Genomic DNA, 13,043 nt, shown 5'->3' with positions numbered 1-13,043 from the left:
CAGATGTCCAGAGGACGTCAAAACATCCCGCCAGGAAGGCATATATACATCATCGCCGACACGTACACAAAGCCGGGTTCCGACCGTCAGCAGAAAAGTTGGATCTCCTCCTGATGAATCGAACGCACTACAAAAAGAAAACCAATGTCTTCACACAACTCAGTCTATTAGGCAAAGAGATACCAAAAGCTGACAACTAGCAGAATACTCGGACTCTTAAATATGAAAACAACAATGCAGAATCTAACGTTATGCAGTATCTGAAGTCAGTAGAAATCTCACGGACGTAATCACATTGCAGACTACTCGAATGTTATTCATTATCTAAAGATAGTCGAATATCACGGACCTAATCCCTATGGATCCTTAGCAAAAACCACGGACTTAAGAACAAGCAAGGTAACTCGCCACTGCTGTACACTCCCTTCGTACCTAACGCTAACAAAAACTTCCAAACCTGAATCTTCACTCAACACTCCTCAGATGGCCGCTCTGGCTGTGCCCATATGCACCTCAAATCAGCGACTTCAACACATTCCTCTCTTTCGCGTTCTCACGGAACACAACAACGGAGAGACAGGCAAGTAGCCCTGTTGTCTTGTCCGTAGCAGGTATGCTACATTCTGAAACGAGCAGGCATCTCCCCCATCTACATTACACCAGTTAGGCAATGTCCTTAGATGCTGCGCAACACTGCATTTACAAACATATCAAAAAGCCTGACGCCGCACACCCTGCACAGTCGAGGTCAAGCACAAGCAAACTATCGCCATATAGACAGGAAATGTATAGCGATATACACGGAAACCACACGCCTTAATACGTGATCACAAACTTATGAAATATATGCCCCCGGATGGACAGCACCGATTACCGCCGCAGCTGGGCCATTTTCCGACCCTCTCCCCATAACCAGTCTAGAAAAACACGCAATAATTTTGTGCTTCCTAAACTCATCTGATAAAGAAAGAAAAATAATGTTGCCGAGCCCGCATCGCCTAAGGCACAACGGGTTTAAACCAATATAAAATAAAATATCAGAAAACAGAGAATTTGGCACAGTAGCAAAAAGAGAAAAAAGAAGAAGAAAGAAGAGAGAAAAAAAAGGGGGCGGGGTGTCTACTATCATCAGCAACCACAGCCAAGGGGGCGGCAGGCCAGCGGGATTTATTTTCAACACAGCATACACTATTCTAATAACATGGTTTTCTTGGTTGTCTTGACTAACAAATTCTTGGATCATCTGACGTCTTGTCCTAGTTATCGTCACGCCTCTGTGCCTCGCTTCGGATTGATGTTCCAGCAGTGAAAACAGCGTGGTGCTGCCGGGCTGAGCTTTAGTTCCGAGTTCTTGGCAGGCAATTGTTGTCGGAGGCAAAGGGCCCTAGTCGTTTTTCATGGTGAGACGTGTAAAACTGGTAAAAGTACTCAAGAAAGAGAAAAGGTTCTTTATGCAATCCAAATCTAGTAATATATATACTTAATAACTATATGGTAGGTAGTAATAAGTTAAAAGCCAATAATTGAGATTTTTTTAATGACTTACCCAGAGAAGACGATTAGTAGTGAGTTTTAGTATAATGCTGGATTTTTTCCTATTTGTGCTACACTTTAGGATTACATGTTCTCTGTGTTAACTATAAACGAATGAAACATTTTTCCTTTCACTGTACCTTTTTTTAAATTTTTTAAATGAAAAATTTGTTTATTTAGACTGTTATTTTTATATGATGGCATAAATAATATTTGTATGCCTTAAAAATGAAATAAAATTAAAATAATAGTAATTAGTGCTGATGGCTCTGAGACCGGAAGGCCGGAAGTAGAATGAACTTCAAAGACGAGAAGTAGGATTATTAATAAATTCTGTTAGTAATAAAATATCTCCTGCCTTCAGGAGGATAAATAATTTTTACCGACCGCGGTATGTTACAGATGATGTGTATTAGTAATAAATGGTTTATACTAATCTTTTTAGGGAAGGGTATACACTAATGAATTGGTGTTAGTTGACATTAAATGATGAGATTTAACAAACTATAGGTGTTAAGAACTATGAAGCAGTAATAACTGATGTTTTAGGCCATGGAGAATAATGATGAAGGGTGATTGGTAACATGTAAAAAATAAAAAAAAAACCAACAACATGCCTGCCTCGGGGGTGATAATCGGTCGTAAATCCTGGCAGTACCAGGAAGGCATAGACGCTGGAAATGTATCAATGATATGCTCAACCCGAAGGGAGCTCAGTTGCAGTCCAAAAGCATCATGAATATCTGAAGGGACTTAGAGAAGCCCCACCGGTGAGGGTAACCGGATATGTTGTGTAAACTTTTTTTTCCCGTCACACGGGAAGATTGTCCACTCAACCCGTAGGAAGGACAAGTTCAACATAGAGAGCATATCTGCCATACAGGAATATGTGCCATACAGGAAGTATCACCAGTCACTGAACACCAGACTGCTAACATCAACATCTATAACGGTCCCAGAAACCCATCTTAAGTATAAAACGCTGACTATTGGAAACCTACCTACATGCTATTTTGGCAGAATTTTATAAACACAATCCGAACATTAAAATCACCTTGCGTTGGATACCTGGTCATGCTAGGATCGAAATGAGTGAGCTGGTTAATCAGCAGACCCGAGAAATTTACACCCCGGCGCCTTCGACCCCCTCGCCAAATCCTACACCAATGGAAGACGCTGCAACATTGAAAGATCAAATAGCTGAACGCTACGAGAACACGAGAAAAACCCGCACAAGTTTACCGCAATCCCACCCGTCACGGAACAAGCACACGTCCTTCGCTAATTTCAGACACTCTATCCTCCCGACTAATGCTCTTCACTTTGCATGTCGTCACACAGCTAACTGCCTTGACTGTCTAGAGATCAGGGCAGACACCGATCACATTGTGTACTCATGTAGTGCTGCCATTACCATTCCTTATTTCCCTTACCCTCTCCCTCCTTGCTCGAGTGCTTGGCTCTTTTTCGTTGGGCTTTACTTGTGGCCATGAATAAAGCTTTTTCGTCCCCCCCCCCCCCCCCTCCGGCTCCATCACCGCTTGAAGTTAAAAGCTGTATGCTAATGCACCAACGGTGCCCTGTGAATGACATGCATGGTTGATATATAGCGAAATATTTTTAGTGGCCATTTTGTGTTTGATGTCACGGAACAGAGCATGGGGATTTATGCCACAGGAAGGTACATTCTTCGAGGAGCATGTCGGATGACAGCTTTTGAAGGCGCAGGCGCTTTTCATGTAGCGCTGAGCTAGGCTCATCAAACTGCAGCATAACCGGCCCCCAGCATGATGTTGGCAAACTGCTGCTAGGAGCGCGTCCAGGCTTTCGTGAAACTGTGTATATGCACTGTAAAGTGCTTTGTTAGCGTCTACGTATGCGTCCTCTGCCGACATCGTGTCGCAGCAGTTCGAAGACTTGGCGCCTTGAGTCAAGCATATTTTACCGATAATTTCTGTAAAACTGACAATGTACAGGGCCTACATCTATCCCTCTTGCCCTTACCTTTCAGCTGATTGTGGGTCTTTATCAGCTTCTACTAATGCTTGTTACCTTCGTGTAAGCCGCAACTGTATAATAGTCATAGGCAGGCTCAAAAAAACTTACCATTGATTGCCTCTCTGAAATGACAAAGAAGATTTTTTTGCTGATAAAATCACAATTTATAATGTAGAACACAACGGCTAATGAAATGCTGTTATCGCCGCCACCCAGCGGAATCTAGACCGAGCAGCGGTAAAATCAACGCTTTTCTTATGATTTTTGTTTTTGCTCATTTCTGAGCCTATAGGCCATAGTGCCATTCAATTACAGTCTGTGATACAGACTTCTATTTAAGAGGCGGCGGGAAAATTTTTACAGTTTTGATATACAATCCTAAGTATCTACAATAAATGCGTGAATGCTCTTTTGCTGCCACACAAGCATGAACATAGCCACAAACACCCAAGCAATCGAGGTTTCATACGGAGAAGAAATGAATGTAGTTGTCTTCAGGAACAATTTAAAGAGACCAGGAAATCTTATTTGCTCAAGTAAGTACAAGCGCTCGGGTGATCAGTATTTCGCGAATAGCCGCCTCACCACAAAACCTTTTAAGGTAGCTTCATTAACACCAATGATATGTGTGATTAAAATGATGCTCCATCTCTCGCCCCTCAACTCATAAACGCCTACGCGGCAGTAAAAAAATTTGAGGGGACACTTAAGCCTTCCCTTAAGGGTGTGACGTGATATCCTTAATGCCTTCATGCCCATACATGCGGAATTCATCATCATCATCATCATCATCATCATCATCATCATCATCATCATCATCATCATCATCATCATCATCATCATCAGCCTTACTAGACCCACTGCAGGGCAAAGGCCTCTCCCATGTCTCTCCAATTAACCCTATCCTTTGCCAGCTGCATCCACCCTTTGCTGCAAACTTCTTAATCTCATCCGCCCATCTAACCTCCTGCCGCCCCCTCCTACGCTTACTTTCTCTTGGAACCCACATGCGGAATTGGTCAGTCTCTACTTTGCATACATAGAACTCTGGGAGTCCCCATAACGCAGCTAGCAGCACCCGCATGGCAGGTGCTGCCACCGGTGGGACTTCTGCGACCCTGGTTGTTCTTCCCGAGCAGCCTCTCGCGACCAGTCATTAATGTAACTGCCACTAGCTACGGTCGTCAGTTTGCTCACAAGCCGGCGCGCAGTTGTGATGACGCCACAAGGTCATGTTATCTAGGTGGCCAACTTAGGCTGCTCCTCCGGGAATTTTTTGCTCACAACCCAGACGACGGCGGATTTTCTGCAGAACACTTACCTTAACGGTATCGCGTTAAAAAATAAAGAAAAGCCCCGCCCTGGCCACATCACAGGGGCACGCCGAATGAGAAAGCCTGCCCTGATACCTCAAACTACGTAAGGGGGGAGGGGTGGTAAAGAACGCACGGTGAGGTGTCTAATTAATCGCTTTGCGACCAGAAATTAAAAAAAAGTAAATTATAGGGCCTACGCAGAGCTTTTAACGTTGACATTAATACTGACAAAGACCATTTCTACAAATTTGTTTGTTTAGAATATGACCATGAAAATAATTTCAGCGCCCCTTTAAGCGGTGTTCGACGGTACGGCCTTTCCCAAACCACCTTATTCAGCTTTCAGCCGACGCAGGAAGGCACTTATGGCTACCTTTAAGCTATAAGTCTCTGCAAGTAAGAAGGGCCCTTGACCTCACGTTTCTGAACATTTTGGCTTTGAGGAAGGCCGTGAGGGCTCCACTTTACGGCGAGCAAGTAAACCTCTTTGCTGGGTCACTTCTGGCTAAGATTGTATGAGAAGTTTCAAAAGACTGTAGCCTCTGCTTCTTTGGCATAAAGTCAAAAGCGCTGTTGGGCAAATTGTGCGCGGCGTTTTAACGAACTGACATCAGCTAATGGTATGAACAACCTTGCAGAGCGGGCTCATCGACGAAGACGTGGTTCGGCCTCTCAGGGCGCTCAGTGGTGGCCGAAAGTCCGTGGCCCTATCGATGACGCTGATGGCCAGGCGCTGTCCCATGAACACCTTGGTTTACGGTGTTGTGCAGGCTAGCTGCGTGGACATACCACTTAATATTTCACGAGTAAGGAATAAAACTTCGATTATCATTCTGTTAACAGTGACAGTGCTGCACAAAAACACCTGCGCAATCATTAGGCTGGTTCGGAGACGTAGAATTATCTGGCACTTGAAGCAGCAGTAGTAAGGCACCTGGTAACCCACCTTAGTATACATACTTTTGAGGGGTTTATAGTTGTGAATATAATCTTAACATGGAAAAAGAGCCGGAATATTTTGATGATTACAAATAAAGAATTCACCACTATTCCGAATAATCTGGGAAAGAAAGACATGTAGAAGGTGATGAAGGTACATGGAAACAGCCGCCCGCATGTGTATCTGGGTGGGAGACAAGGTAGGGGCGCAGTCACACGCGCTGAATCACAGCTTTGTTATATTGTCACGAACTGAGCTTCTGATGCGCCATGTTAGGATAAAGAAGCGCAGTATGGCACAAGTGTCTAAGGAGAGAACAAGGAACACATCAAGCAAAAAAAAAAGTATCTTCAAGGATCGCATACGTGGTTAGCAGCGCACAAGAACACCATTTAGTTTTTGCTTACATGCATGGGAAGCATATTCGGACGCATATCTGCGCTGTTCAGAATGGCATATACTTCAAATATTGGATGATGTCCTCTGACGAATGACCATGGTCGAAAATAGAATGACGTTTCGGGAGCGCTGCAGTTCACTTGTTCACAGTGAGGCAAGCGCCAGATGTGACCGGATATTTGAAGCACTTAGAAGCGTGCTTAGCGATTTCCCATTGATAGGACGGTAAGTGCCTTTGTTCTGGTTAACTGTATTAGCAGCTGTCTGGACAATGAGTGACTCAAGGTTTTGGCGCGCGGATACGTTCTTTTTCTTCGCTTCGTGCCAGTTAAACCTGTCGTCATTTTTCTTCGCATATTCGGTGGCTCCGTTCGTTGTTGCTTATTCGTTTCGCACATCGTTGTAGTGTTCTCTCAGTCATCTAGTGAAGTCTTTTCTTTCGCCTATATACTTGGATGAACACCTTGCGCAGTAAATTTCTTAAATGACGCCAGGAAAATTGCCGCGAGGGAGCTGGTCTTTCACGTGAACAAGCTCAGTGCGTATCTTGTTCTTTGGAACATGCGCGATGTTGGCACCGTGCTCGAAAGGCGTCCGACCTTACCATGTGTCATCATCTTCGAGACGTCGCTTGCAAAAAGGATGGTATCCCCAAAATTGCCTGCTTCCGAGGAAAGCGGAAGTAATAGAAACAAGAAAAAAAAACTAGCGCCTATCCCGTATATAACAGGACTCAGAGAGGTGCTTGCTCGTATTTTCCGCAAGCATGGTGTCAATATTGCGTAAGCTCCAACGAGCAAGAATGGACTGAGTTTTTAAACGTGAAAGAGCAGATCCTTCGTGGCAGTTTTCCTGGTGTCGTCTACGCAGTAGACTGCGCCGGTTGTTCACCAATTCACATAAGCTAAACACATGACTTCGGAAGAAGCCTGAGAGAACACCAGAACAACGTGCGAAACGAAAAAGTAACAACGAACGCAATCGCTGAACAGAACATGCAAAGTAAAGTGGCAACTTGAAAAAAGCGAAGAGACTGACGATGGAAAAGAATGTATCAGTCCGCCTAAACCTGGAGTCGCTCTTCATCCAGACAGTGCTCAACAAACAACAAACTTACAAAGCTAGAATGGCACTTTCCATCTCATCTATGTCAGGTCACTAAACACGCTTCTAAGTGCTACATAAGTCCTAATACGTCCGCCGGTTGTCTCACTGTGAACAAGAGAGCCGTATTGCTCCCGAAACGTCATTCTATTCTCGATCTTGGTCAAAGCTAGTGAACTTCATCAGCCATAGTTGCTGACCAGACAGTATGTCATGGAACCATCGGCTTCTATATAGTATTAGAAGCCTTATTTAGCCAAATTGCATCTTCAGTCATAAAATTAACCCACTGCTGGGGGCAAATGACGTGACTATATAAAAACTGGCTTCGCTTGGGGTAAATGCATAAACAGCTTCTGGTGCTTTCGCATAGCCAGCACGTAGCGTAATTTAGTGTCGCTGCGGTGTCGTTTTCTTTGCACTTGTGCACAGGGATCTTCTTGCCTAAGGCAGTATATTTTTCCACTTTATACAATGCGCTGTAAATTGCCGCAGGTCAACGTGCTGGATACTTTTGTGGCGCTACAGTCATCTCGCATTGGGACACCTACTGTTAAAATAACATCTACATGTTATTGAGGTGTCTCAATACCAGATTGGAGGAACATCACACAAATGTTGAGATCATTGCCTCTGGGGCACCAAAGCTCGCACTGCAGAGTGTGAAACATGAATATATCGATCTTGGGCAAGACTAACGCTGTGGGATAGTGCAACGAAAAACTGGAAGATAAGCAGAAGACACATATGCAATAATGAATAACTCAAATTAATACGGGAATACAGCTGTCACTCATCTGAGCAAAAAATGCGTGCTGTTTTTACGGGCCGATGATCACATGTATGATTATGTGAGACACTCATGTCGTGGGTTTCTAGGACTGTTTGTCCTTTTTTTTATTTCTCAACACTAGTATGCCGAGTAAAAGGCTCAGTTTGCGGCAACAAAACGCAGGTAGAAGTCAGCGCTCGTTGCTGTGTTCTTTTCTGTCGTCTCTTCCTTGTACATATGTGTACTGCAGGTTCCAAGTGTGCACAACGAAGCAACCTGCCAAGTGTGTGATAACAATGACCCACTTGTCATCAGTTATGCTGTGAAATTTCTTTGTTTTACCTGCTTCCAGATATGCTCCATATACCCGGCGTACCTCTTTTCTGAACGCTGGTCGCTGGTGACGCGCCGTTACAATGGCGGGGATGACGAAGGCCTCACTGAGGATGTGTTTTTCGAGACAAGCAGTACTTTTGCCATGAAGGTAGGTAATAAACTAATCTTTTTTCTATTCTTGAGTCTGATCATCGAAGTACTATTATAAGTGTCCGACGCAGCTAAGCGGTAAAATATAGCCCGCTGTGGCTTCTGTTAGGGCGTACGCCTGTCGACCTGCCTGCCATTTAATGCGGCGTTCCTTCTCTTCTTCTCGTGGCCTTCCTTTGAATACAGATGCCTGACGGCCCTCTCGTCCTTGTTCATTCTTTTTTTGTTTTTTCGAACTCTGCCTACACGAAGTCATTTTTCTCTGCTACTAACTGGTTAACACAGTGAATCTTTGCGAGTGCCTTTTCACCTTTCAAATCTAGCATAGCCGTACCGCTATAATTACTCGCCTCATGGTACTCAACAATTTTTAACACCCTATGAATCAGTCGCACTTGTGGAACGGGCCTACACAATCGAGCACATTTCGTTTTAATACAGAAATGCATTGTTGCCTTTCACCTAGAGCCTTTTGCGTCCACTTTCATACCCTCAGATTACCTAGTTTCTTTGCTGCTGCACTGATCTCCGTCGCTTCGTCGCCGCATAGATATATGTCGACTGTTGAGCGGAGCTCGAAGCTTGCGTTCAGCATTCGCAATATGCACGACAGAAGACAGCACTATGAAGGCAACGAAAGTATGATTGGCATCTTGGTATCCATAAGCAGCACGGAACAAGACAAAAGAACAAACACACATTCAGGTGTTACATAATGAACAGAAATATTTGTAGGTCCATTGTTCCAAACGCCTCCGAGATGCTTTGTGTGCTTCTTGAAGGGGTTATGAACAGACGTATGGTGCACTCAGACCCTCCTGGGTTCATGTATCTTGTCACTTTTAGCAACCGCATATTTCTTATTTGCATCACTATTTCGGATCACTACACTTGCGCCTTTCGCGCAAGTGTCGAGATCTTCACTGCCGGCCAGAAAAAAATCTGATAATACTCGGAAGTGCCAAGCTTCGGCGGCTTTCTTGAAGAAACTTGTGTTAGTACTTCTCGTGTTAGATGTCCCCGAACAACTTTTTCACTCTGTACAATGTGTGCAAGGAATCTCGGCTCGAATTTGAGACCTCCCATGATCATTTCAAAAATGGGCTCATGTTGAAATGACTGACACTCTTTCTCTGGAACTGCTACTTTCGCGCGGCAGTCATGACATAGTTGACGCCTTAGAGCAGTGTGCACAAAATATCTGGGAATATATGCTTTAGCTGCCATATCTTCGCGTGGCTTCTTTAAATCGGTGTCGAACAACTCAGGTATGCTGTACTTATTAATCAGCATTTCAGGACTTGGTATTTTTTCATTGCATATAGAAGTCGTGGAAAGATCTGCAGACATGAACGTGTCTTCCAACCGAAATATTCTCTCTGCTTCAAAACCCTGTGTCATCGAGATGTAGAACAATCCACATGGGAAACTATATTTTGGAACACACGCTTCAAAGAAATCAGTCTGAAATTTTCCTAAAAGAACATAAACGAACACGAGTTTTACTAAGAAGTACCATGAGACTTCGAACAAAGCTTAAGCAGTTTGTTGGAGGGTGGTGTGCGTTTCGTTTCCAAGTATCCCTGTGCCATGGCCCCTGCCGTTACAGTGCTAAAACCGCTCAAAAAACTCGTCTAAATACTACAGCTGGTTACAGCTCACTGATTTTATGGCCTTTTGCAAAATTTAGTGCGACCTCTGGCTTGCTTCTGGGGTTTTTATATCCCACCACAATATCTAAGAATATAACAAAGACATGAATAAATGCTGTCTCTTCTGCTAAAGGAAACTTCTCTTCCTTCAATCAAAGATTCAAAGCCGCTGAAACAAATTCATTGAAGATTTTAAAAGCTAGTTGAACATTTTGTTGCTCACGGCTTCTGGGATACATACGTCAGATTCGGCTTTTAACAAATAAAAGTAGAAGTGCCCTCCCCGTCCCGCAGTTTTCACCACGGACTACTGCTGTTATGAGCAACTCGGTTCATACGGAATTTTTTCTACGTTGTTTTGCTCAGCCTGATGAAATTTAAGAGATAGGTCACAATAAAACGGAGGGTAATGCGGGCACCAGCTGACCGCAGTTATTCTGAATAAGCCAGTTATTATTCTGAATAAGCCAGTTAATCCGAAATCATTTTAATAAGGACGCAGTGCACACAGTATGAAATAAAGTTTTCTGTGGGTCAAGTAAAACTCAGACGACGCAGTTTTGGTCAGCGCCAGTCCTGTCCTGTCGGCTGTGTGCTCGTCTTTTTTTAGCGCTCTGGAACTTTTCCTTGATTCTGAGGATCATCTTAGTGTGGGTACACAATGTCTAAATCCGATCTTTGAAACAAGGTGGTATCATTTCCCGGTTGATCGAGTTATTGTTGTCATAGCAAATACATGAACACTGGCGTCTTCAAGGCCCATGATTACTCTCTTGAGGACTTTTCCAGCTCCTCTGTTATGATTTTGGAAACCTGCCACAGTATATGCAACCCGTTCGTATGACGGTAACACTATATGGGTCATAAATACTGTATACACTCGACTAAGGGCCACTCCCCCCAACTTGGCACAAAAATTTGAAGAAAAAAATCTCGCTAGCAAACGTCAGCGTCGTCGCGTCTTGCACATGGCGCATTTCGCGGGAGCCACCAGATGATAATAGCTGTCCTGCGGCTTCGTCATGTGGCGCTATCTGTGAGCTTCGGGCGCGCGGCGCTGTCTGGGAGATCTTGTCGCTTTTTTCGCCGGCGCCATTGATCCTTTGTGCCACCGTTCATTTTGACGACTGCCTATACCACAACCGCTTGCGATGGAAAAGAAAAAAAAAAACACTTAACCGCGTGCGATGCTGCGTTCAAACTTCCAGTTGTCGCATACGCCGAACAGAATGGAAAACGTGCAGCCGGCCAGAATTTCCACGTCGACGACAAGTGTGTGCGTCGCTGGTGCGGCCAAAAGGAAGAGCTGGCCGCAACAAACAAGACAAAGAAAGCATTCCGCGGCAAGCCTCGCAAATTTCCAACACTAGAGAAGGAGCTCATGAAATACGTCACGGACATCAGGGAAGACGGCGACGCGTTGTCAACCGAGATGTTCCGCGTCAAGGCACTTGCCATCGCACGCCACATGAACATTTCACCTACAGATTTCAAGGCAAGCGACGGATGGCTTCGGAGATGTATGAAGCGGCAACAACTCAGCATCCGCCGCCGGACAACACTCTGCCAAAGACTTCCACGGGAGTACGATGACAAAGTGATCAAGTTTCACCGAGCGCTTTAACGCGCTGCGAGCGGAGAACGAGTAACACCAGATAAGAAAGGCAGACCAAACGCCTGTTTGGTTCGATGCTCCTGAGAACACGACGGTCAGCCAAACCGGCGCGAAGAGCGTCCTTGTGCGCACGACTGGTGCTGAGCGTCAGCGTTGCACTGTAATGCCATCTGTCACAGCGGACGGAAGGAAGCTCCCCCCATACGTAGTGCTTAAGTGAAAGACGCTACCCAACGAGTGCTTCCCGAATGGGATCATCGTCAGAGTGCAAGAAAAGGGCTGGATGTCCGATGACCTATTGGTGGACTGAGTGAAAACGGTGTGGGCTAACCGGCCGGGAGGCCTGCTGCGACGGAAGGCCCCGCTCGTATTGTACAGCTTTCGTGGCCACCTCACAGAGCGCGTGAAGGCTCGTCTTGCAGAAGCTCGTACGCATCTGACGGTCATCCCCGGCGGTTTAACAAGGATGCTGCAACCACTGGATGTGTCTTTTAATAGGCCTTTTAAGGCAGAATTCAGACGCCAAAGATGCTTTACCAACTTGCCCAGCAACATGCCTTACTGTTCAGACGCCAGTTCTCTGAAAGGATGGCAGCGGGCCACTACGAGAAAACGCCGACCGGACGACTAAGGATGGCATCACTTCAGCTCGTCTGCTCTTGGATTTTACACGCGTGGCGTGCGGTGTCCACGGACATTATTGTATAGAGGTTTAAGGTCACCGGGATTTTCAGTGCCATGGACGGCACTGAGGACGATTGGATACATGAACGTGCGGATGACCCGAGCAGGGGCGACGAGCCGAGCCCGAGCAGCGACAGCGATGATGAAGACATCCAGCAAGGATGTCCGCATCTAGATGCCAGATATCCCATCGTTAGGTATATATGGTTCGAGTAAACAGGTTTTTCCATACGTGGATCGAAAATTGAACAAAAATTTCACACTTCCGTGGAAGGGCCACACCTCATCAAAATTGCGAAAAAGTGCGGTCCTTACACGAGTGTACACGATACATCAGGAGTTTTCGCCCACATGCCACAATTTTCCGCAGCACTTGTCACACAACAAGATTTGTACACAAAAAATTCTTGGAAATATATATCTCGTCATCCAACAAAGTTAGAGCTGCCGCGGCGGCTGTGTGGCTCAGGCGCTCGGCTGCTGACCCGAAAGACGCGGGTTGGATCGCGTTCGCGACGGTCGCATTTCAATGGAGCCGAAATTT

At 45.2% G+C, this 13,043-nt stretch overlaps 1 protein-coding gene across 1 annotated transcript in view; it reads left to right on the top strand.

The window, feature by feature from the left end:
• Positions 1–13,043, top strand: part of LOC144123748 (uncharacterized) — a 117,819-nt gene that overhangs the window by 97,163 nt on the left and 7,613 nt on the right. Inside the window, exons 11-12 of the mRNA XM_077656514.1 lie at positions 5,486–5,653; positions 8,415–8,546. Of these exons, the coding sequence (XP_077512640.1) occupies positions 5,486–5,653; positions 8,415–8,546 (300 nt within the window). The remainder of the gene's footprint in view (positions 1–5,485; positions 5,654–8,414; positions 8,547–13,043) is intronic.

The sequence above is a fragment of the Amblyomma americanum genome, chromosome 3 (assembly GCF_052857255.1).
Source record: "Amblyomma americanum isolate KBUSLIRL-KWMA chromosome 3, ASM5285725v1, whole genome shotgun sequence".
In the NCBI taxonomy this organism is placed as follows: domain Eukaryota; kingdom Metazoa; phylum Arthropoda; class Arachnida; order Ixodida; family Ixodidae; genus Amblyomma; species Amblyomma americanum.
The sequence above is the reverse complement of the archived record's forward strand: the minus strand, read 5'-3'. Positions and strand labels throughout refer to the sequence as shown.